General features: G+C 35.9%; 1 protein-coding gene across 1 annotated transcript in view; it reads left to right on the top strand.

Annotated features, from left to right (window-relative positions):
- Positions 1-27,028, top strand: part of LOC150089316 (lachesin-like) — a 508,424-nt gene that overhangs the window by 412,523 nt on the left and 68,873 nt on the right. Inside the window, exon 3 of the mRNA XM_090368495.1 lies at positions 24,830-25,037. Coding sequence (XP_090224621.1) covers positions 24,830-25,037 — 208 coding nt within the window. The remainder of the gene's footprint in view (positions 1-24,829; positions 25,038-27,028) is intronic.

The following is a 27,028-nucleotide window of genomic DNA, read 5'->3' as shown; positions in this document are numbered from 1 at the left end:
TCACGGTAGAATTAATTAAAGTTGCTTACGTATTTTATGTGCTGATGTTTAATTTTTTAGGCAATTAGAGAAAATGAAAGAAGAAAAAAACTAAATGGGACATTTAGTTTTTCTTTCGGTTTCTTGAAGCAGTTGCAAATATACTTTTGGTTTTTGTTTCTTTCATTGCAATTTTATTTATTTTTTTTTGCTCTCTAGTTTTTTTTTTTAGCTTCCATTTAGTCCACCTGCTGTATTATTATATTTTTCACGCGTGCTTGCTAAATCATTTCACTTATCTTCTTTTATTTTTTTTTTCAAAAACCTCAACCCTTTATTATGGATCATATATATAAATTCATATACGCACAAAAAGAGAGTTTGAACCACTTTACAAGGGAAAAAAAACTATTACTTTCAATATCTGAAGTGTTCCGTTGACCTGATTCTGTTTAACATTTTTCATTTAGAAATGGCGTCCTAGATGCTCTTGTCAAAACAAATGGTCTTTTCATTCCAAAATGTCCAGCTCTCTTCAGGAATGACAAGTGTTATTTATTACCTTGCGGTGACTATCTGGCGTTCTTGTTCAAATACAAAGATTCTCATGGTGTCATCTTGTTGAAATGTTACTAAAGTCTGCAATCTGTTAAGAACGAAACTACCTTGATCGATATGTGTGTTGTTAATGCTGCTAAGGCGATAAAACCTTCTGGAATATTTCCAATTCAGGAAATGAACGACATTCTTTTTCCCAAAACCGACATTATTAAAAGAAAGTGCTAAATTCGAAATGACCCTAAAGGGATTCTTTATAAAGTATCGAGTATTGGAATATGTCAGTGGAAATAAAATTTTTACGATTCACTTTAATATGGTCGATTTCTTACAGAATACGTAATGCTAATTTTTTATACAAAAGCACCAAATTTCCGAGTTTTTATGTTCTCTGTGAGTTTATTACACTTCTCCAATGTTATCTACTTAACATTAATTTATTGATAGGAAGGAGTTATTCCTCTTGTATCATTAAATTTAAATAGCATAAATCAACATTATTTACTTATAATAGAAGTCAGTTGAGACTCTATTGATCGCGACAGTGAGACTACGTGATAAAATGGTACAGCGAGTATATAAGAAATTGCGCTAATTGGTATGGCAGTTGTCACTTTAGCATCGCTTAAAATAAAGTTTCTTTAAAATTTCGCATTAAGTTCTAAAGAATAAAGTGTAACTGCAGCCATTATCAACCCACTGCAGGATGGAAGCCTCTTCAACGATTCATGCTGACGGAAATGGACCATAATCTGCTACGCTGGTCCAGTGCGGGTTGGCAGATCGACCGTATTTAGCAGTCAAGAGGCTTGAACCTCGGTCTACTCAAAGAGCGTATGCTACTGCACTCCCGCTTCTGACCACTCGGCTGTGGAGGCTGTCTAAAGGCTTCCAAAGTGTAGCTACTTTTGGATAAAAGAGAAATTTTTCTTCCTTTGTGTCAGTTGTAATTTGCTGTACCAGTTTGTCCATTAGATAGTCAAAAGTGAGAAACAGGAAGCTACTTATAATCTTGGCAGTATATTTTTCAAATTTAAATTGATTTCTGAGTTTACCTTTCGGAAATTATATTATTTAGAATTATTTACCTTGATTCACTTTTGATGTTTATCTAAACAAATATATCGACATACAGTAAATCAGTTAAAATGAGTGTTACGAACATAAACTGGAGGGCAAAAGCGACATTTGCGAGGGTGTATAAAACATAGTAAAATAGATGACGCTGATAAATCATAAATTCGTTCCATGGAATATAGTTCAAAAACTGGAGTTCGCCCCCTCAGAAATTCTCTAAATTCGATTGAATTTATCAAAAGAATAGTAACTCACATACATTTCTACTCCACTTCTTATTATCTAGATATTCGCTTTCCGTTTTATGCCCTTTCTGCAAGTATTTACATCGGTACTATTCTCCTAAACATCTTCAAGATATTGCATTTATGATATCGTGGGTCTTGAAATTCACCGAGAACCAAGATATAATAAAAATTAAGTTATGGCCCATCATCTTTACTTGAAAATGTGCAATTATGGATTGGCAGTCTTAACAATTGGTGGCAATGAAAATGGATTAAAAAAAAAGTGAAATCCAGAAAAAGTATATTCGGGCCTCAATGAAGACCAATAAAAGATACAAAAAGATAAACTTTTCGTAAAAATCTTACAGAAAAAAAGGAAGAATTTTTTTTTTTTTTTTGCGTTACTACTTTGTATGAAAAAAGCACACTAAAATAAAATTATTAAAAATCACTCAGAGACAACGCCCGATAATTCAATGTCGTTGTTAAACCCCTATCATGTTACCATTTTGGTTATTGTTGTATACTTTGTATTTCCTATCAACAGAAGTATGCAATAAAGATGATTTATTTATATACAGAATAGGCCCTATAAAAAAAGGATGAGTACGGATTTTTCATATTTGCAAATATCGATATAAAAAATAAATCTATAGCTAACATCGACACTTGAATCATACGCAAAAATTCATAAACTAAACACACAAGGGATACAGAGAAATCGATGTCCCCCAACTCGACCAAAGGAAAAGAATACCGAATGATGCTCAACCACAGTGCTCGACCACAGTGTTTAACTTCGCTGTCAGTTAAAATAAAAAGTCAATCTTTCGATTACTATTGCTTCGCCACACGTTAACTAAATCTCTCTTAAATCAACTCCTGAACAGCTTTAATTTTTGCAATGATTTTGGAATTGCTTGGCGAGCAAATGGTCAATGGAAATAAACTGGTATTTTCTAAAGCGAAACTACACAACTTAATTTACTGCAACGGAGAGTTCTTAAGTGGTTGAGAGAACGAACGACCTCTCTTAGACGGTAATATTTGCTTCTGAATCCGATACACTTTAGAATATGGAAATTGCCCTTTTCTAAAACCGCTATCGATTCAAAATTTTAATCCTAAGATGATGGAAGAGCAGCTGTTCCGTATCGTAAATACCAGATGCTGAGTACACAAAGGTAGGAGTTTATAGTTTATTAAATTGGAAAAAGGTATTCGCTTACCTTAATCCATTTCTCCCTTCAGAACATTCTACACGTGTTCAATTTCACGGCAACAAGATAAATAACTGAAAACTTCCAGCTTGTAAAATATTTTATAAGTAAAACTCTTATAACGTTGCAAAAATGTGTAAGAGATCGCAACGAAATTTTAATTGCAGTGCAGAAGTTTCTCATGAAATGTGATGTACGAAGAATTATTCTATTAAAAGTTTTAGAAAAACAACGATTCACATAAATGAATAAACAATGCATATACGTATGTGGCTAGCCGACAATTGAGACATCGGATTCAGTAATTACTAACATTGAGTTATCAATGAGAATAAAATCATTTTATTCTCATTACATAAAATACATAATGTTTCTGCGCAGCATAGAAATTGGAAAAGAATACTATAATGTAATTTAAATTCACTTCTTTCATTGGAGATCTTGGTGGGATAAAAATTGGCCTGTTCCACCCATAGTGTTTTTTTTTAACTGTTTTGCACTCTATGTAATGTACAACGAAACGAGGCGGATTTGAACGGACGTTCTGGGAGCTGCCTTACCTATACATACATACATATTCCGTGCATAGATCATTTCACTTATCATTGTGTTAATTGAATTTTTAAGAAACTTTTTTTTAGTCTTAAATTTTCACTTCATCTTATGAGCAGCGTTAAGGTTACTAAGTTTGAATTATTTTCTTCTTTATATTCATTCCGATTTGCTGGATACTTTTCATTTGCCAAAAATACAGTACTCCATGAAATTCTAGAAAACTGGTATTGCCAGTGCATAGGCCCCGGGTACCAAGCGATTTCTCTGTGCTTTCATTGCGATTTTTTAAAAGGTGAATTGTAGTTCTGTTTTTCTTTCCACTCCTTAAGGAATCATTTTATTTAATAGCAGCTGTTATATCAAAAGTACTGGGCAAGGAAGGAAAGTAACCTTTCTTTATTTTTCATATTTTATAGATTAACCTCTACTAATTTCGCTTGATCAAGCCAAGCACTGCTCTTGCCTCCACGTGGCGGGGCGGGTAACATTGGCAGAAGAGTTCATCTGCCAAGGGCTAAAAGGAGCCAATATGGAACACAATATGTTTCCGTCTTTAGAACTGACAAGCTGTCGGCCAGAGACTAAAAATGACCGCGACAGGATTTCCTGCATTCATTTTTAATAATGAATGCACAGATCTCTATCATAACAGCCTCTTAGTAAAGCTATCCTCTTTTCTAATCCAAAAACACTTGTAAAGTATTGCAGGATCTCCCAAGACGGTTAAGAGACTGCGATGAAGGGCTTGTAGAAACTGTCAAAGGAAGGCATTCTGAAAAACTCTTCGAAATGACATTTTTTTTCTAAAATACCAGTTAAAGTAACTCCCCACGCAACCCTAAATACATCTAAGGATAGTATATCTAATTGGGATCTTTTGAATGTGACGGAGGAAGAAATTAAAGAAGAGCAATTGCTGTCAAAACAATTAGTATTTGCATTAGCAGTAGTACAGGCATACGATACAAGAAAGCAAGTTTATGAAGCATTAAACAAAAAAAATAAAAAAAACCCCTACAATTTCATCCCTCCATTCGTTCCAAATGCCTGTCCGGCTCAGAATAAAATTTATTTAGGCTATCAACTTCCACAACAAAATAATGAAGTCTGTTCCACCAATCGACTATCCGCTGACTAAAGGCAAATTTCCGCACATCTATTTTACAACTGTCTTTCCTCAATTTGAAACTGTGGCCCCTCAGGTTCTTAATCTGAGCAAGAGGAAGAATCCCATCAGCATTCAGCTTGCTCAACCCATTCAAGGCCTTACACACCTCAATCAGATCACCTCGGAGGTGCCTACTCTCCAGGCGCCGCAATTTGCAGGACTTAAACCTTTCTTGGTAAGAGCACCTCTTTGTTCCCCTCACTAATCTTGTTGCCCTTCTTTGTACTCGTTCTAGAAACTCTACATCTTTCCTAAAATGAGGCCTCCAGACTCGTACACAGTACACTAGGTGTGGCCTAACCATTGCCTTGTATAATGGGATAATCACCTCCCTGTCCCTGCTTGCCAAATTCCTATATATGACAAGACTCCATGACCTGCCCTGGCAGCCCATCTGCACTGCTAAGCGAACTTCATATTTGACTGCACATTTATCCCTAGGTCTTTTAACTTCCACTTTCCTGAGTGTAGCACCACACAGTTGGCAGGTTTCTCGTGGGTTATTGCTACCCATATGCAGTACTTTGCATTTGTCAATGTTAAACTTCAGTTGCCACTTCTCAGCCCATTTGCCCAATTTACCTAGATCCAGTTTGAGTAGCATACTGTCTTTACTGTCTAGATCCAGTTTACCTAGATCCAGTTTGAGTAGCATACTGTCTTTACTGTCATTAACAACCCTGCCAACCTTTGTATCATCCGCAAACTTGGGCATTAAACCTGATATACCTTCATGAATATCATTGATAAATATACAAAACAGCAATGGGCCCAACGTAGAACACTGGGGAACTCCACTAATAACATTTGCAAGAGTTTTTCAGAAGTCATCAGATTCATTAGGCCTATAACACACACCTACTCTTATTTTTCCTTTCCCAGTGCTTATGTCACACCAAACAGACTCAACATTGCATTGTCCACCAACATAAACTGGATGCACTTCCTTAGATTTTGTTTCTTAACTAACAGCATAGCCCCACCTCTCTTCCTGTCCTGTCTATCCTTTCTGTACACATTGTACTCCCCAAATTCCAATTCTGCACTGCTTATATCTGTGTGACACCACGTCTCTGATATCCCAGCAATATCTGCCTTTGATGTCTTGACTAGCAGTTCAAGCTCATCAAATTTATTAACTATACTCCTCGCATTGGTGTACATGCAAGTATACATGCATCTGTTCCTACTCTTAGTTACCCTGACACAGCCCATGTATTTACTTGTTCCACTATGACTCCCAACAGTCCTGCAAATCTCCCATTACCTTGGTTTCCTGCTGCTCTTTCTAATAGAAGCAGTGCAAGAATCACTTTTGCCTCTGTCTGCGGCCACTGACTGTTAAACGTTTAGTCTGCGTATCCCCCGAAGCTAGCAGTTTTCCGACCCATCCAACACTGCCTGGATACATCATATTCTTGCACTCTTTCTATTTAAGTGAACCCATCCCTGTAGAAGCAGTCTCTTCCCTCCTGTCAACAATTAATTATGGTTAATTATGATATAATTAACAATAACAACAATAAAATATGATCAAAAGAGACAATATACTGACACCCACCAGAAATATCATTCTCACTTTTAATAGTCCAAATCTACCCTCATCAGTAAAAGCAGGATATCTATTTTGTCGCATTCGTCCTTCCATTTAATCCGTTGAGGTGCTATAAATGCGAAAAGTATGGCCATTCTCAAATGGTATGCAGAACGAACCCAGCTTGTCCAACATGGATCCTTCGATCACAGTCAAAGTGATTGTTCGGAGAAAGAAATGACCTCCGAACTTGAAAGATAACCATCCTGCTTACTCTAAGACATGTGAGAGGTAGAAAATTGAGAAAAAATTGAAATATAAAGTTGAAAATCAAGTTAGTTATCAGAAAGCAAGAACATTTAATTGCACTCAGTATACCTAACCGTACCTCTGCCAATATTGCAAAATATATCAAACAATAGCCACTCAAACTGATGTTACCGTTCCATCTAACATATCAATCTCCGACCGGGCTCGAGCTGCCCTTTCTCAGCAGCAGTTCAATGCACTGAAGAGCTCAGACCAAGCAAGTAATACGCCTCTTACGATACCAGCGAAATCTCCTCTGCCGGCGATTGCTACTACTTCAAATAATCCTAGTTTGACTTCAAAAAATATTGAGGACATATCAAGTGATGCAGAGTACTCATCCAAACAGGAAGATCCGATTCTGGAAATATTTGTACAAGAAGAAGGGACATAGGTCTCCCTACCTGTCCAGAAACAGACAAACCGAAGCCATAAGACAGCCAGCCTATTGAACTCCTCAAATTTCCGTTTCCATAAAAAAAAAAAAAACAAAACAAAAAACTTCTCAATCTATCAGAGAGATCGGAATGCATCCGATTCTGCTCGTACTAGTGTAGCTATTTTGATTAACTCAAAGATTCCTACTAGCCAAATCATTCTCCAAACCAAATTGAAGCCGTTGCTGCTGCGCGTCTGATTACTCAGATGGCATTTACACTAGTCTCAGTTTATTTACCAGCAAATCATACTTACCTTTTGCCGACCGGGCTAGCCGAGTGGGTAAAGTACCTGCCCGGCAACCTAAAGGTCGCGGGTTCGACTCCCGCCTCGTGCTTGGATCAAAGTACTGAAAAAACCTTGGGAGGTGCAATATGGCCACAGAAGCCGATGCGCCAACAACTACCAAATCAAAAAAAAAAAAAAAAAAAATACCTACCTTTTATAATGATCTTGAAGAACTTTTTAATACAGCTACCCCCCGTCTGCTTGCTAAGGGATTTCAATGGCCACCACCCCTTTATGAGGATCCTCTATATTAGATAGACATGGCCGACTGATCGGAACTCTACTGGAAAAACAAAACCTTACCATTCTTAATAGTGATGCACACACCTATATACAGTTACCTACTGGACAGACTTCTGCAATAGACCTCTCGATTTGTTCCCCGATACTGTTTCCAGTCATTCAATGGTCCGATATGGATGATCCCGTGGGCAGTGACAATTTTCCAATTGTTTGTAACTTGCTCACTACTACATAACCACCATTAGACGAACCCTCAAAGATCGCGGGTTCGATTCCCGCCTCGGGCTTGGATCAAAGTACTGCAAAAACCTTGGGAGATGCATTATGGCCACAGAAGCCTATGCGCGAACAACTACCAAAAAATAAAATATAAAAAATAAATAAATAATAGACGAACCCTGCAGGAAATGGAAATTCTCTAAAGCCAATTGGGCTAAATTTCAGTCAGCAATCACTCTGGGAAAAAAAAAAGCTATTCAGCTACAGCCTATAGATAAAGTAACTGATTATATCACATCCCTTCTTTTAGTTGCAGCTGAATACTTAATTCCATTATCAAATCCCGCAACCCGACGGACTTCGACTACTGGTGGAACGAAGAGTGCACAAAAGCAAAGAAGGAAAAAAAATAAAGCATTCAATTTATTCCGTCGATCTCCAACCACAGCTAATCTAATTAATTACAAGAAGCTAAGGGCAAAAACGTGTTTCATTCAAGTCTTGGACTCGGTTCGCATCTACTATCAATAGAAATACTGACTCCAAATTAACATGGAAAAAAATTAGGCAGCTTTCTGGGAAGTTTCCAATTGTCCCTTCCCCAATTATTTCCTGCAATGGGCAAGAACTCTTTGCTTCTCTAGATATAGCGAATGCCTTGGGCAAAACTTTTGCCCAAGCCACAGCTGTATTAAACTACACTCCGAATTTCCAGAAAATTAAAACCACCACCGAACAAGACCCATCAACTTTCGAACCTCATTACCACTTCCGTATAATCAGCCTTTTCAATATTGTAAACTTTTACAGGCCATCAGAACAACATGAAACAGTGGTAATGGGTCAGATGGCATCTCGATGACAAAAACTTACAACTGCTGCTAGTCTTCTTTAATCGGATCTTCTTGGAAAACATTTATCCAACCCCTTGGCACCATGCTGCAGTTTGGCGTTTTCGAAACTTGGAAAAGATCCCTCCAGTCCTAATAGTTGCAGGCCAATCTCTCTGTCAAGTTGCCTTGGCAAAAACATCTGGCCTTTAATTATCCATAACTTTGACTGATTTGAAGATGACGGTGCTTTGACAAATGATATTGTCACTCTTTTAAATCCATGGGGAGGTTCATGAAGATGATGTGGAGGACCTTATTGACGGTCATGGGCGTGAGCTAACGACAGAGAGGGTACAAGAGTTGGAGAAAATTACGAAGAGTGACACAGGGGAGGAAGATGAGGACACCCAAAAAGTGTCAGCTGAAGAGTTGAAGGACAGTTGTCAGCTGAAGAGTTATTTCTTTGTTGGAGCGTTTAAGAGAAGTGGTAAGAAACATCCCAACATTGAAAACACTGAACTCATAATGGGTAAAACGGAAGACGAAGTCATTTCTTACTTCAGAGGCTACAAAAGAGTCGTAAAATACAGTCCACTTCGGAGAGTTTCTTTGCCAGTAGCAGGAAAAGACAAAAGACTGAAAAGACACATGACGTCTGATCGAACCCACTGCGTCACTATTGATTTCATAAGCCCTGCACTTCAAGTCTAAGTTAACTGCTAATTTATTGTTTGGTTTTTATTATTAAATATTTATTAAATAATCTTTATAAAACACTCATTTTTAATGTAAAAATCAAGTATAGCATGTAACAAATACGGATTTTATGTGTTGTTGGGGTCGCTTGCCAAAAGTTGAACGAATTACAGGAAATCAATGTATTATTAGTTTCAACTTACAATATTTTCAACATATAGTGGGTTTTGTTGAACAAATTAACATCGGATGTTTTGGCCCCACTGTAGTTTATCAGAACTGTGTAGTTCTTTGGTTTTTATATTCCTAAAAACCGACACACCCACCCATAAATTACGCGATGTAGTGATCCATTATAGCTTCAGTTACTCGGCTCAAATTTAAAATATCCCTTTAATAAAATGTAAACGATCGTTTAATAATATAATAAATATAATACTATTCAAATATATTCGTAGTACTGTATTGAGTGATTTGTGGCTTTGCTGAACAGTAAGAAATTTATTTTTAATCAGAAGTTCATGGTACGTAAATGCATAATACTGATCGTCGCTGTAGGAAACACCTTTGTAATATAAAGTTTGTTATAAAGATCTAACGTATTGTCTTACTTTATAAGAATTGCACTGATTTATATACACATGTATAGTTTTCATATTTTAGGCTGTGAATGGAGAGCAGAAGATACAATTTTTATATATTAATTTAATTTTAATATAAGTTTTTTGGGCCTTTTGTGTAGTACAGTTGATATAATCACCGTTCTCCCACCCTCGATAGAAAAACGCCAAAGTTTGAATTTCTGTGATGGGAAATTTATTATTATTTTTTTTAAATGTGAGATTTATCAAACCCCATAATGATAAATTTGATAAATGGCATATTGAGATTTATCAAAAAAACAAGTTAATTATTAAGTCTACTTATTTTCATTCCAACTTTCATTTTTTTTTAGTAGCTCAGTTTAGAATAGATGAAACTAAATTAATAACTTTAACCACAAACTATTTCAGAGGCTAAAGGAATGATTTTCACATATTTAAGTAAATATCACCACTTAATTCGAAATGAAATTCTGGATCCTTCTAAATTTGAAAGTTTAACGTGCTTCCTCATGAATCGAATAAAAATGAGCTGAGAATTTTTGAAAAGACGGGGGACTACGCTTGGCCTTAGGTAAAAGTTTTGTTATTCGCCAATTAAGATAATGCGTGCTCATATACATGATTTGTAATCGGAGGAACATACTTTGGATAAACGATTCGGGTTTTATTTTGCCTCAAATCCCACCTTTTGAAATTATGTAACCTACTTTTATGAGTAAACAAAGACCTTGCAAGCGACTAAAAGAAGCACAGCAGGAGACCTCGTTACTAATGTTAAAAGCAGGCTTTCCATTTGTTCGGCATAAAGTAATATCATCTCGCGAGGCTATAAATCTGAATGAAATTTAAACCAGGACATTAGCTGTCACAAACAGTAAGTCTTGTAAACGTTTCTGGGAATGTTTCCTACAAACCTTTTCTAATCCTGTTATAAGTAATTTCGTTGTAAGTAATCCCAACATTAATCATTATGACGTTAAAAGAAAATTCATGGAGAAAAGAATGGAAGACATTATCGTAATGTTAGGTTTGTTGAATACATTAGAACTTGAAAATAACAAGTAGTAATTTTAATCCGTTTATTTCATGCAGTGGTCATTACGTACATCGTAGAAGTTCTGAGACATTGAAAAAAAAAAAAAAAAAATTCTGATAGACAAATTATACATTCGGCTGCATTTGTAATCATAACGCTTTTCGTTGGAATAATAACCTATTTGCATAAGCATTTTATATGTTTCCTTCCTATATGTATTATTAGATCATGTTTTTTGGAGATTTTGCAGGAGAATTCTGTAACTCACTCGTTCTCGGATGGTTTGTCTGCACCAACAGAATTTTTACGAATGTGGAAACGACTGAATTCATCTAAGTAGATTTGTGTTACGGTTGTGACGGAAATTGTAAACAAATACACAGTGAGCAAGCAATTCAAAAGCTTTTGCTTTTACCATTTTTTCTTATCTTACTTTCTTTTAACTAAATATTTTATCACTTTTTATCTGAAAATCTGCACTTCAATTTTTATCTCTATTTTGCCTCTCTATACTTGGTTGCCTGGAGTTATTATACAGGGTGTCCACAAATTATTACCCAGATTATAATATACTCTAATTTGGTAAGGTTGAATCCCGCTTAAGTTATCTTATCGCAAATAATCTTGTACAATTATAGAGTTTTAAGCCCAGTGAATTAAGTTTACTGCTGTTGCCACTAATAGCGCTGTCGCATCTATTCATTCAAGATGCCGTCTGTACAAAAGAAAGGTCGGTGTGTTGTTTGGTTAGCTGAAACAAAGTTTACTGAGATAGTGCAAAGAATGTTTAGAGCCAAGTACAGTAGAAATCCTCCAGACATAAAGCTTATTAAAACGTGGATGGAAAAGTTTTTGGCAACTGGGTCAGTTGAGAAAGGGAAAAGCATTGGCAGATTACATGATTATATTATTGGACCATTCTTCTTCCACGAAAACACAATTAGTGCAAACATTTCAGACATGCTCATTAATTATGCTATACCCCAATTGGAACAGAGGCAGCCTACTGTTATCTTTCAGCGGGCTCAAGTTTTGATAAGACATTTCCAAATCATTGGATGGGCAGGGATGGACCGATTTCGTGGCCCCAAAGGTCACCAGACATAACCCCACTGGATTTCTTTCTTTGGGGATATGTTAAAGACGGTGTATACGACAGCTGTTCCAGATATTGAAACATTACGAGAGCAGATTACACGTGCAGTCGAATGCATCACCCCAAAGATGTTAGAAAATGTAAAGAGAGAGATTGAATATCGCCTTGATATTCTACGTGCCATAAGAGTGGCTCATGTTGAAGTTCTTTAAAGTCATTATGTATTGATAAAAACTTTTAATATTAGCGTACAATTTGGCTAAATTTTGTTAACCTCCCAATAGTAATAAGATTTTTGAACAAAATGTAATCAGGGTAATCATTTGTGGACACCCTGTAGAATGACAATTTGTGATATTAAAGCACTGTTATACAGCGTAAAAGGAGAGTTACAAACTAAAACCAATGATGTTGAAGCGGTGTCAACTACCAGATGCACCAAAAAAAAAATAATAATAATAAAATAAATTTTAAATAACAGAAATAAATAAGCAGAGGACTACACTCATAAAGGATAGCACATCATGGTCTCTTTCTCTTAAATATTTCATGTAAGTGATATCTGAAACACGTTAGGAAACCACCACGCCACTTAATCCAACGGGCGATTCCAGACACCAAATATAGAAGAAATCCCCCTCCCTCAAAAAGAAAAAACATGAAAGTTTATGGATATTACAGTGAAAACTTCTTCAAGAGGCATCAACCCTCTAGGATCCCCTCGACGTCGGTACCTATATATGGTGAAGGATCTTCCCAGTGATGCTTCCCAGATTAGCGTTACTGAGATCAAACGCCCAAAGCCTAGGTTCCAGGGTAACGCCATAGGAGTTCGCTGTGCGTTTCGACCAGTTAAAATTTGTAAAGGGGGATCCAGGTGGTTGAAGGGCCCAGCTTCAACACACAACTTTGGTCCCTGCTTCGACAAAAGGCGACAGGTCCTCGATGGCTCGGCCAGGATAGATTGGCTAGTGGGTTCGCCTGCAAGGAACAGCCATGTCACTGCTTTCTTAGTCCAAAAGACAGGATTCAAATTGCGGAGGTGCGGTATAATGTCTGGATAGCCCTGGCATCCCACTCCACAGCGCATTCGTTGCTTGCCGGGAAGTGGGCATCCCATTTGGGCTCTGTGGTGGGAGAAGAGCTCGAGCGCTGAACTAATAAAAATTTACTATGAAGCCCGATACTCAATTCTTTTTCTTAGACCCCAACAAGGGCCCTACCAGAAAAATATACAAATGACCCTAAAAATGCTACCTCAGAAAAAAAACCCAGGACCAAAATTTCATCCGGTCCAACACCTCGATACCTGATTGGTTATTCCACCAGTGAAAAGCCCATAGGAAAAATGTTTATCCAGAAAGGTTTGAAAGGGCTAGCAGGCTTCTTAGCAACTTAGTTGAGACTAAAACTGACAGGCACTCAGAGCAACTCCTCTGAAAAAACATTTAGTAGAAGAATATCAATTGTAGTAGCACCTGAAGAGACACTGAACTCATTTCGAGGCGTTATCTTGGAATGGGATCTTTTTTGAAGTGTCTTAGGAGGAAATCTTATAAAACAAAGGATTCTCATTTGTCTTCAAATATGTCTCTTGAAGGCAAAAGCAAACTTGGCCCAATATTTTCCAACTAGATTAAAGCAGATTATCTGAAGTGCACAGCACCCCCAAAATCGTTAAGGTGCTTTAAGTGCCAGAAATATGGACATTCACAAATGGCGTGCCGTAATGTCCTTGCATGTGCAAAATGTGGTGCAAAGGACCAAGATATAACATTTAAAACTTCAAAACCCGCCTGCATTAACTGGCAAGGGGAAAGGAAGAGAAAATGGACACAGAACAGCGTCCATACTTTCCAAATATAAACAAATCCAAGACTGAGAAGAGTAAGCCTTCAGCACTTAGGAAACCGCCCGACGGATCCAGCAAGTAAAAATAATGGCTAAATTGCTACAGTGGAATTTTTGTGGATTCCAGGAAATACTAATGACATCAAGGCCATCTTGCAAAAGCATGAGTTTGCTTTTGCCTGCAGGAGACGTATTTGAAGGCAAATGGAAATCCTTTCTTTCATAATACTGCTATCGTGCGTGTGAACAGAACTGGGAATGGATCTGCCTATGTGGAGGAGTCGCCATCCTTGTGGGAAACGAAACCCCATTTTAACCTGTACCGTTTACTTCCAACGTACAAGCGGTAGCAGTTTCCCTGACGGTAAGGTTTATTTGTCAATATATTCGATTTATGTGCAGCTTGAGACCGATATCTCACAGACAACCTCGATGATCTCATTGTGCAGCTGCCGATCTCTATTTTACTCCTGGGTGATTTTAATTGATATACTACCCTGTGGGATAGTGCCAGCATTAACGAAAAGTAACGTTGTCATAGAGCATATGCTCTTTAGTAATTAAAATTTCTAACTCGGTTCTTTGTATCTGCAGTGTCCTCAGCTTATTTTATGTGATTAATGTTCGCTGCATTTATCTTGTGTATTTCTTCTGTTCTTGTATAGTATTAGAGAACCTAGCGAGACACCCTTTTCTAGTTTAATTTTTGTTCGTTCTTATTCCAGTTTTGATATTGCTGCAGTTTCTTTGTAATAATGATTCATAATTTGCATTATTTCTTTGTCTATCCTATTTAGTTTACAATTTCCATCAGTTATTCTGTACTTATTATTATTCACCCTCATTGTGAAATTCGGCATATTCTGCTGATATTTGCAACCTTTTTGAGTTGAATGTCCTTTGGGGAACCTTAAATTGCTGATTTGAGACATGGCCAAAAATCAATTTCAAGAATACTGCTAGTTGATCTGCAAGTAAATGGCGTCTTTAAATAAAATTGCTATACAGTGAAACTTCCCTTTAACGGACAGCCATGGGGAACGAAAATGTGTCCGTTAGAGAGAGACATAACACAAAAACTGGCAAGGCTCTTCACAAAGTGCATTAGAAAAGGTGTGATGCCTAAGCAGCGGAATAATGCAATCATAGTTTTGCTGCATAAGAAAGAAAGGAGATAAATCAGAAATTGGAAATTATAGACCAATTAGCTTGTTATCCCATATCTACAAGTTGTTCACAAGGGTCATTACTAACAGATTAGAAAGAATACTTGATGAGAATCAACCGAAAGAGCAAGCTGGCTTTAGGACAGGATTCTCAACTATGGATCACCTTCACGTAATATCACAGCTAATGGAGAAAGCGAATGAATATAAAACACCATTATGCCTGGCATTTGTGGATTATGAAAAGGCATTTGACTCCATACAGCATAAGGCAATGTTTGGGGCACTGGAAAGACAAGGCATAGATACTCCATATATTATGATTTTGAAGAAAATATATGAGAGTGCTACATCCTTTATTAGACTAGACAAAGACAGTAGGAAATTTAAAATCGAGAAAGGAGTTCGACAAGGAGACACAATATCTCCGAAGCTGTTTACTGCTGCCCTTGAGGAAGCTTTCAGAAGATTAGACTGGTCGCAGAAAGGAGTCAATGTGGACGGAGAGTACCTAAACCATTTACGATTTGCAGATGACATTGTGGTCATAAGCCACGATCCCAAAGAATTAGAGGAAAATCTTAATCAGTTATGCACAGTTAGTAAGGATTTTGGACTAAAGATGAATATGGCTAAAACAAAAGTAATGATGAACAAGTATGCTACGGAAAGGGAAATAATGATTGAAGGAGCAGTAATTGAAAAGGTGGAGTCATATACTTATCTGGGACAAGTTATTAGCTGTAATAATGATAAATGGCTGGAAGTCAAGAGAAGAATCAATTTTGGATGGATAGCATTCAGGAAGTATAGTCACATACTGAAGAGCAATATCCCAGTTTGTCTGAAACGTAAAATAATGAATCAATGTATACTCCCCACCATGACTTATGGAAGTGAAACTTGGGCACTCACCAAAAGAATGGAAGAGAAGCTAAGAACTACACAGCGAAGAATGGAACGAATTATATTGGGAATCAGACTGTTAGATAAGAAGAGAAACACATGGATTAGGCAGCAAACTCAAGTAAAGGACATTCTTATCAAAACTAAAGAACTAAAATGGTCTTGGGCAGGACACATAGCTCGAAGACATGATGACAGATGGACTAAGAAAATAACAGAATGGTACCCAAGAGGAGCTAGAAGAAAACCTGGAAGACAAAGGCGGAGATGGATAGATGAAATTCATGAGTTTTTGAGTAGTAAATGGATGGCCAGTGCTCAAAACAGAAGAAACTGGAAAGTTGCTGGAGAGGCCTTCATCCTGCAGTGGATTGAAAATGGCTGATGATGATGATGATGTCCGCTAACAAGAAGTCTGAGGGAGAAAAAAAAAAAAAAAGAAAAATCATTAAACGTTTAATATAAAATTAAATTATATACAGATTTTGCACAATATTTTTGTAAATAATATACATACAATTGTGCTATGCATATCATGACTTAATCTTATGAAAAATACATACGGTAATCACTTATTTTCTTCTGCACCTTCTTCCGGCAGATAATTTTGTTTTCAACATTTGTTTGGAGTGAAGAAACCATCGAAAGGCCTTCAGTAAGATACTTCAGCGGCGAAAAACATTTTTAAACGATTGATTTGAATGAGCGCTTCTTCTATTTTTATCGGTGGTTCGTCGTTAATATGTTCTTCGACATAATGACCTCCTTCCATTTCTTCATTCTCATGAGGAACTTCTTGAAAAATATCGATGATAATGTCGTTGATATCTATAGCATCATCTTCTGTAGTGAGGTTCGAGTCTATATCTTTGTAGCCAGGGTCACTTGTAGCTGAAGTATCGTACATTATTAATAGATGAAGTTCTTGTTCTTCTTGGTGCTCCACATTGCTGTTCACAACTTCAATTTTTGCGTTTGAGAAGCCAGACTTTACAAAACAGTTCACGACAGTTTGTTTTCTAATTGCGTTTACTGAAGAGGAAATCCATTGAATCGCATCTAGGATGCTGATTTTCTTTGCAAGGTCACTCGCACATGTTACATCGTTCATGTTTGCAATGAGATGTCTTAAAACACGTTTTCTGTAGTGAAGTTTAAATTTTTTTATTATCCCTTGATCCAAGGGCTGACACTCTGCAGATGTGTTTGGTGGCAGAAAAACGATTTGAATGTTGGACAATTCAATGTGCGGGTGAGATGCAGCATTATCCATGAAAAGAATAATTTTTCTGTTTTGACGAATCATGTTTTGGTTAAAGTGACTTATCCATTCGCTCATGATATCTCGTGTCATCCACGCTTTTTTATTAGACTTCCAATCAACATTCAAGATTCAACTTTATGCCCTTGAAACAACGAGGATTTTGTGGTTTTCCTATAACAAGAGGTTGTTCAAAGTCTCCCAGCATATTTGTACACAATTGTACAGTCAAGCGTTCCTTAGAAATTTTTCCGCACTGGCACTTTTCGTTTTTTAGACTCATTGTTTTTTCAGGAAAAACTTTAAAAAACAACCCTGTTTCGTCACAGTTGTAAATATCCTTAGCTTCAAAATCACGACATAAATCTTCCAATTTGACGGTCCACTCTGTTACAACCCCAGTATCAACAGATCCACCTTCACCACTTACGGTTTTCCAAGAAATTTTATGCCGAGTTTTGAACTTGTCTAGCCATCCCACAGAAGCTTTGAACTCATTTACTCCCATAGATTTCGCAACCTCCAAAGCCTTTTCCCTAATAATAGGCCCATTAATGGGAATTTTTTTAGCACGTTCGCGACAAAACCACTCATACGTAACATTGTCAATTTGAAGTCCAACAGTTTTCGGGAATGATTTTTGAACCTGATCATTTCCGTGTTGCCAAAATTGTTTGAGGCAGTTCATTTTTTTTTCTTTAGGATGTCGCTTATCTGCGTCTTCCCGATTTTGAATTTTGCAGCAAGAGTACGAACACTTTTTTTTTGCCCATCATACGCATTAATGAGTTCGACTTTATCTTTTAAAGTTAAATGTTTACGAGAAGACACTGGACAAAACTGAAAACTGAAACTGAAAAGACGAAAGGCCGACTATATCCCCCCCTCTTGCACACACTGAATTCATCAGAAGTTTTACACGTGCCTTAAAATTCTTGAAAAAGAGTTTAGAACCGCGACGTAAACCTTGATAAAATTCAGAGAATCGGAAATAGAAAATAAACACACCATTGAGGCAATACGTGGAAGAAAAGTTCCTAGAAAAAGGGCCGTAAGCTCGCCCGCTGTCCGTTATGGGGAGATCAAATTAAGTGCTAATCTAAACGAAACAGTGCAGATTGCCTGCCGCGTCCGTTACAGAGAATGCTCGCTAGACAGAAGCTGCAAACACATTAAAACCAATAGAGGTGAGTTGGGGAATTTGAAAATGTCCGTTGTAGAGAGATGTCCGTTAAAGAGAGGTGTCCGTTAGGAGAAGTTTCACTGTATATTTTATAAAAAATGGTGTCTTCATATTTAGTACCTTTCAAACAAATAAGAGCATTGGCATCACATTTGAAAATTCTATAGGAGACATTCGGCAAAATTTTTTTTAAAACCTGGTCTATCCTCCAACCTTAGCCATTGAAAAGTGAATGAGAGGAGCTATGCTTATTGGGGTTTTTCCTTTGGGCAAAAACGTTCTGTTTGTTGTCCTTTCCTCCATTCAAATTGCTACTCAAAGAAAAGAGGAGCATTGCCTTATTTCCTATTCAGCATCACCTATTCAGGATTGATTCTGCTTATACGCGTATGTAAAAGCGACGTATAACGTCATCTCGAACGAATTCCGTGTACTTCAATTAAAAAATAATTGTTCTCAAGAAATTCTAGTTGTAAACGTGTTCAGGAAGCTGCTACAGTGCTAACAGCTTTGCCTGAAGGAATAATGGACTGTGCCGCATACCTGGTATTCTTCCCTCACAATTTGTGCTTTCCTAAATGAAAGAGTCAAAGTTAAATCCACCCTCCTGTAGTATTGTTAAAGCGGAAAATGGTTCCGCACATTTAAGTATCAATGGAATTTATAATAATGCTAACCACACTTTATTAGACATTCAATTATTCGTTTATAGTGGTGAAAAACACCAGTTATAATCTGTGAATTGACTTGCACGTCTAAAGCGCAAAGATCAGTAATCGTTCAATTTAAAAAGTGTAAAAAGCCTGTAATTTAATTTTTTCATGGTGAACTTCTTACTAACGTGTATAGACTATGAAAAACATTTTTCAAGAATTTCTGTTGTGATTATTCAACGCTGTGAAAAATAAGTTTATAAAGGCTATTTCGAACGGACAAACTTTGGTGACTTTTCTTAGTGATGGAACAGTTGAGGTCCTGCTAGAAATGCATAAATTTCGGGGGAAAGGGGGATTTCAAACCAGCAATGAACGTTTTATTCATAGAGAATCAAAGTGAAAATTACCAAGAAAAGTCAATAAAAGAATGTAAACATCACCAAAGAATTGGCGCTTTTATATTCAGCTCCTTACAGTACTAAGAATTCTACTGAGTCCTAGATAATCGTCAATTTGAATGCAAATGAGAAATTGCCACCTGAAATCATACGTATTACCATTATGATGCTACTAGTTCCTTCATCAGTTCACGATTCACTTCGTGCCTTCCTGTTACATTTATTCTAGAGCAAGATATGCTGTCATTCCGAACGATTCTACCCGCAAGGGAAACGTTTATCACCCAGAACTGAATTTTGATATGCAAATGCCTCTTTGTTTTAGTACAGAAATTTGAACAGTAGCATATTTATTACACTATGGAAATAAGACAAGGCGCTGATCGACTGGTAAGGTGGCATTGTACAAATCGTTTCTGGGTTGGTGGTTTGAAAGAAAAAAAAAAAACTTTTCTGTTCGTCTATTCATCACATTATAATGAAGCAGGTGATTTACTGCCGCTCAACCTATGCATGCAAACTATTGAAAAATGGATAAATTATCTTCAAGCACAAAAGAGTTCTTTGAGTTATTACAGAAAAGTTTCTGTAAAGGCATATTGAAGATGTATTGCTTTAAGTTTGGTAATATAATAGGTAGTCTTAATACACAGCTGATTTTGTTTGTTATGTAATTTTTAAGAAAAATAAGAACAAATATCGTATAGTTTTAAAGTATTAACGGTAGACTGCTTTATAATTTTTATTGTTCCTTTTTATTTATTATTTTTTCATTTACATATATCTATTGAAGTCCGTTCACCGAACTCTTACTTATTTTGCATATATTTTTTTCTTAATGCATAAAGTTCTAATGATTTTGTAGATTTAATGTTCAGCGTATTTATAGCATTAATGATGTTTAGCACAAAGAACTGTTCTGCCTTTATCTTTCATTTTCTCTTTCGGTGTATCCGTGAGTTATCTTTTCCGGACTGTAAAGTGTAGAGATATCAATCTTAAGAAATCGTTTTGCATGGTGCAGCCAAGCTCTATTCAGAAGCATTTGTGCAGGAAAAATTTCTCCTCTGCGTGAAGCGAAACCATTTTGTCAGGAGAAAACCTGAAAAAAGAAATTCAGGAAAAAAAGTATCTGAAATTATATTTTATGCAAAGAATATAAAAATGGCTTCCCAAACTTTTGACGTCTCATATTCTCTGTTAAAAATATTCGTTCCTCGCCAGCTTCTCCCTGTTCTCCTTCCTCGTAGTTTCATTAATAAACATTTCATTGTATAGAATCAAATGCATATGGTAATAATACGAAATACTTTTAAATTAATATTAAACACCCGTGACAGTCATTAAAAATTACGATAATATACTACATCAAACTTCTAACAGCTGTAATAATATTTTCAAAATAATTAACTTTTTCGTTTCATAAAATTCCATATTAAATTAAAATAACACAAAAACAGTTGTATATTAACTACGTTTCGTGGCAATATAATAATAAAACAAATTATTACCCAAATTTTCCGTAAAGGAATATTGAAGATGTATTTCTTTAAGCATTATAGGGGTTTAATGTTTATTTTATCTGCTCTGCATGTGCTTAAAGTTTCTTTCAATTCATAAACAACAAAAATTGGCTTCATCACTTTATCTGTGCTTGCTTTCGCAACCGAAGAACGAAAAACAACCAAATTAAAAGACTACTGAATGACATCATCATCGAAATGAATTGGAATATTACAAGTAAATTTTTTTTTTCTTCACTTCTTTCTCGGAGACGAAGTAGTTGGAAGGGATGGAGAGGAATTATACAATACAAGTTTTGTTGGAAATGCATCCTCTCAAATCGACTTTGCGAAACTAGTTTGCAAACTGTGGCATTCTGATTTTGTAAAAATTAATACTCTTGATGAATAATTCTCCATCTCAGTGACGCGTGCAATCAGAATCAATATGTATGTAACTCTTAGATGCTATTAAATGCTTAAAACTACCAGAGATTTCTTGGTGTGGTACAAAAATATGCTGCGTATCATGACGCATGTCTCATTATGGACACGACACATATCGAACACAGTGTTTCGTAACACCTATTTATTGCGATGAGGTTTAGATTGAAGAGAAACTCGCCATGACCAGTCACTATACATTTTAAAAAAAATATATTATCGAAAGATAATCAAACAGCTCATAAACAGTAGAGTTGTTCTATAGATAGCTAAAGCTGTTTGGTTTTTTTTTAGGAGCATTAGCAACTAAGGCCATATTGCTCCGGGATATGCGGTGGTCATACCCTGACCTTTCCGCATCCTCCGTATTTGGTGGTGACGGGCTCGAATCCCAGTCTAATCAAGAAGCGTGTGCTATGCACTGCTTCTCCTTCCCACCTGGCTACGGAGGCGCCCTGATAGCTAAAGCACTGACCAGTTGATCAAAATGCCATCTGCTGAATGTATGTAAAGATCGAATTATGCAGTACACATTTTACTCCACTTACCAAACAAAAATGAAATGAGTATCACAGTGTGATACTCATTCAAACTATAGAGAGATTAGAGGGCTTCGTAGTGTTAAAAAAAAGAATCCTATATATTTCCACAAAAGTAACGGTATTAGTTCACTTCTCCATTTTGAATCAAGATGGCTCTCGCTCAGATTATGAGGAAATAAATTTAAAAAAATTGTTTATACTCGGGAACCGCCTCATAGAATCAGCGGAGTTTACAAGATAAAGGGTGTGTAAGCATATTACCTATTTTGGGGTATCATTTCGGTTCCAATATGCAGTGGTCATTGCTTTCTCCCCGTGAAGAACTCTTGTGTTTTCACTCCCCCAAATGAAATTATAGTGTAAGTAAGGCTATTTTATGGAAGTGATTTTTCTAATTTCACGCTTACAAAGATAAATAGGTATGTTCCAAGGCACGATTTGCATGTTATTGATCTTCAAATTTGCGGAATTTGAAGATCTATAACATGCAAATCCAGGGTTTGAATCGCTCGTTGGGTGGCCTGCGATTAGAAGTTTTATTGCTCATTTCCATTCAAAAATTCAGCTTAATTGATAACATGTTTGCAGAAGCCATAGTTCAAAGTAGAGTGCACATAATGAGCAAATATGATGTGTTCAGATATGAAATTAGTGGAACAAGACTTTTTTTTAGGAATTTTTCATTTATTAAAAGTTGAAGCCCTAACTATTTATTATTTACTAGTACAATACTTCCAACTCCCACCCAATAGAAAGGGTATATACTCGAATCCCATCTATAAGGGAGAGTGGAAGGTCTGTGATTCTTTTTCACACCATGACAGAATTAAAAGTTCTCGAGTGAGGGTTACGCGGTTTTCCACTCCGAGAAATTCAGTTTTCATATCACTAAACACACAAACTGATTATACAATATGGCATTTTATAGACAGGATACACTAATTTTTCATATCCTCAATCGCCTTGCCACAGATTAAAACGGATGAGAGGCTACATACGTCTGATAAATAATTCATTTCAATAATTCTCACGCTAAAGACACACCGTGATACTTTTGCTATTTGGAAAGGACACGTCACAGTTCGTTAAAACTAACTGTTAAACAGATTTAACTGAAAATTTTGTTTATAGGCCGTAAATTCCTGGGGTGCGGACTTCATCGTATTTTAGTGTAGGGTATAAACTTATCATGATCGGACTTTAGATGTTTGATATTAGGCATATATTTTCTTTACTGTAACGTGTAAACCAGGCTAGTTTTAGGCTCTTCTTTTGAGAAAAAAATTATAATTTATATTACATCCCATAAGATCAAACCTAATTGCTATGTAATATGTCATCAATTGTTTTTTTATCTATTAATTTCGTCCAGAGTAATCCAGAAGAGGCGGAGATATTAGAACATGCCGAATCACAAAACATTCTTGACAAATAAAAGACCACTAAAATTTCAAAAAACTTTGAAATAAAATATTACTTCATGTATTAAAACAAAATTCCTTAACTTGTCCAGATAATTTAGAAAAAACGTCATTAAGTTTGATAGTAAATACTGTGGAAGTCAGTGTGAGAGTCGCTAAGCTAAGCTAGAGCTGTAGAACAATTTTGCATTTGTTTAAACAAAAACTTCGTGTATTGGCCAGCCAGCCTTCTTACAATGGACCATTGTCTTCCGTAACTGTATTAAATTTTTTTATTTCTTCAAGTGCAAGCCTTACTCTGGAAATCAAGAAAAGGAGTAATACATCGAAAATGTTATTCCCCTTCCTCCAAATTTTCAGAATATTACAATTTATCGGTAATAGCTGTCTGCTGCTGAAAGAATTTTGTATCAGAAATTAAATTATAAGCCATCTTTTTTCTGTTCTTTATAAGTTTATTTTTAGTAGAAATGCAGTAGTTATTTAAATGGTATCTTTAATTTATATAAATGGTATCTTTTAAAATAAACATGCACACACAAGAAAATAAAAATCCAGTCGAGTCCAGAAAGATCAAAACCCTGGATAGTAAGATCGTACCACTATAACAATAAACTGGCTGATCTGGAGCGGCAGGCATTTCTTACACATGCATCCTTCTCTTCAGGACAGGGCTCGTCTCTTCTCCCCGGGTCTTTCTTCAAGACGTAGATACTAGACTATGTTCGCTCCCCCACACCTCACTTTCTCCCCCTCCCTGTCTGCTTATTCGAGCCCGTTCAACGTCGCCTTTACCTCTTTGGACTTTTTGTTATGGGACTTAGTTGAGGAACATCGCCTATATATCTTTTGTACCTAACAGCTGCGAAGCTATCTGTTCGAATTATATGAGCCATGCAGCAAGTGGATCAGGATATGCTTCGCAAAATTTCGACACCAATACCACCGTTCGGAGATACGATATGTTTCGATAGAAGCAAACATAGTACAGTTGTAACCTTTAAGGATATTCTGTCACTGGGTATAAATCTAGTTAATAAAACCAGAGCTGTGGTGTCTTAAGTTGTTAATAAGCGCATAATCACTCTTTTTTAGGTAATAAAATTGTAATTTTATTCGAACTGGTTTAGTTCACTTTTATATCAGAGGGGAAAAAAAATCTCTCATGCGGAGATATCTGTTGCTTCACATTCGAAATTGTATTTTCTATAACGAACCCTAGAATGTTCTGCTTTGTTTAATGCCAGAAGGAAAAAAATCAGTGTATTTCCATTATTTTCGAAATTAAGAAATTTCATTGTTAAGAATTTGATTTGGATAGAAAGATTTCCTGGTAGCAGATATACTGTTTCGTCTCATAAATATATTTAAAAAGAAGGAAATTAATTTACTCCCAATCATTATTTTACTGTCCATAGGTTGCGTGGATCAAGATGGATACACAGACTCTATTGACAATCCACACACACGTCATAACCAGAGACACTCGTATTCGCGTGAGCAATAACAACCAGAAACAGTGGTATTTGCATATCAAGGACGTCCAGGTCGAAGACCGAGGGTATTATATGTGCCAAATTAATACCGAGCCAATGGTGAGCCAACTAGGCTACCTAGATATCACGGGTAAGTGGAACTATTCAAAGATTCAGAATCTTTTTATTTTTTGTTGAGTTAAAGAAATTATTGATCGAGATAAATAATACAATCTGCCAAGGAAAGATCATTAATTACGGTCAGTTTTTTACAATTTCCATAGTGACAAAATAAAACTTGTGCCTCAACAAAAACCATTTACTCATTTTGACAACTGATGCTGAGAGAAAAACACCCTGTTAAAATATGCAGGCGTGAATGAAGAATAAGATATTATGCCTTTAGTAATGAATTGTTATACAATTTGCGGTTAAATGACCACTCTCCACCCCCAAAGAAATTCTGCGTGATAGAAACTATATAGCTGTTGTTTTTAGCCTTCTAAAGACAGTCACTACAAAACTCCTTAAATGCATCTGAACAGAGGCCTTCAAAAGGCAAAGGGACGCTCACTTCCATAATATTCTGAGTGAACCAGTCCCACTAAAATCTATATCACATGCTCATCTCTTGAACTGATACACTATGACTTCAGATGTCGACGTGCCAATAAATAAAAAGTAAGAAGTCGCACTGTATACTTTTTTTTTGCTTATTGGATCGAAATGGAACCAAACTGGAACAAAATCAAACTATTACACAAAATTTTTGGTATTCGCCTTAAGTCTCGTTTGAATAACTGGATTAATTCATTCTTAACCACTTGGACTATCCAATAATGAAAGTGCGAACTATTCCCAAAGAATTATGTTAAAATTTTCATTTTAAATTTTGATTAAAGATTAAATTATATATATATATATTTATTTTTTTTATTATTGCGCGTATTTAAATCACATCCCTTAATTATGAAATAGCCTCGATATAAGTTATTATAGGTTAATAATAAATTCCTAAATAAATACATTCTTATTTATTTATAAAAATTATATATTTTACAAATAAATAAAAATTATAAAAAAAAATTCGTTCAGAAATTATTGCTATAATTTATGAAAGAAGAAATTCATAAACGTGAAAAATTTTTTTTTCAAGGGTATGATTCGTTTCACTATTTTAAAATTAAATCGGAAAGTTTATATTTTTAAACAAAATAATTTTAAATAATTCTGTTTTCAAGAAAACGAAATACACTGCACTTCATTTCTACAAGTATTTAAGGTTTCCAAAAACAATTGTAACAACACTGAAAATTTATTCTAGTGAAAATACACGCTACTAGTTCGATATTTAAAAGAAAATATTAAGATAAAGAAACTTTATTTATTTATTTTTTTTTTTTGCTATATCTATTAATTTTTAGTCTGTCTTTGTATCACAGTGATATCAACGGAAAAAGATGGCAGCATCATAGAAAAGGCGTTTTGCGTGCTCGCATTTCATGAAACAAAATCCTTCACTGCCATCCAAACTCACTACGTATTAGCCGAAATGGAAAGCTCCTCCAGTCAGAGAAAGGCAACTTAGCAGGAGAGTTTGTCATTGGGATGTGGTGCTTGGTGGCATCAACAGTGACCACAGGGCCATATTGTTTCATGTATTGCTGACTGATCTCCATTTAGATAGTAATTTGGCATTTGATCATGTAAGATTTGGGTATAAAAGAATTAACCGGAATAAATTTAAGTATTCTTTAGAATACTTAAATTTATCTTTTGATGATAACATTTTGAGTCAATTAAAGTTTGAATGCTGTTGAATATGCATTTTATGTGCAAAATGCTCTGTATAGAGCTTTACTGTTAGCTGCTAAAAGGAAAAGAGAAAATAAGAGATGTGTGCCTTGGTGGTCCAATGATTTGACGGTTTTACGAAGGGAAGTGTTTACCCTTAGGAAGAAATATCAAAGAGGTAGAAGTAGAGATTCTGCTGATGCATTAATGTTTAAAGAACTGTACAGAATTAAAAGGAAACAATATCACAAAGAAATATATAAACATAAGTTAGCTGCGTGGAAGGATTTTGCTAACAACAGGGAATACAGATCCCTGGGGACTTTTATTTAAATTTTAAAGGGACAA

This window comes from Mastigoproctus giganteus, chromosome 2 (genome assembly GCF_048544385.1).
Source record: "Mastigoproctus giganteus isolate SK-2022 chromosome 2, ASM4854438v1, whole genome shotgun sequence".
NCBI lineage: Eukaryota > Metazoa > Arthropoda > Arachnida > Uropygi > Thelyphonidae > Mastigoproctus > Mastigoproctus giganteus.
Note: the sequence above shows the minus strand (reverse complement) of the source record. Positions and strands in the feature narration are given on the sequence as shown.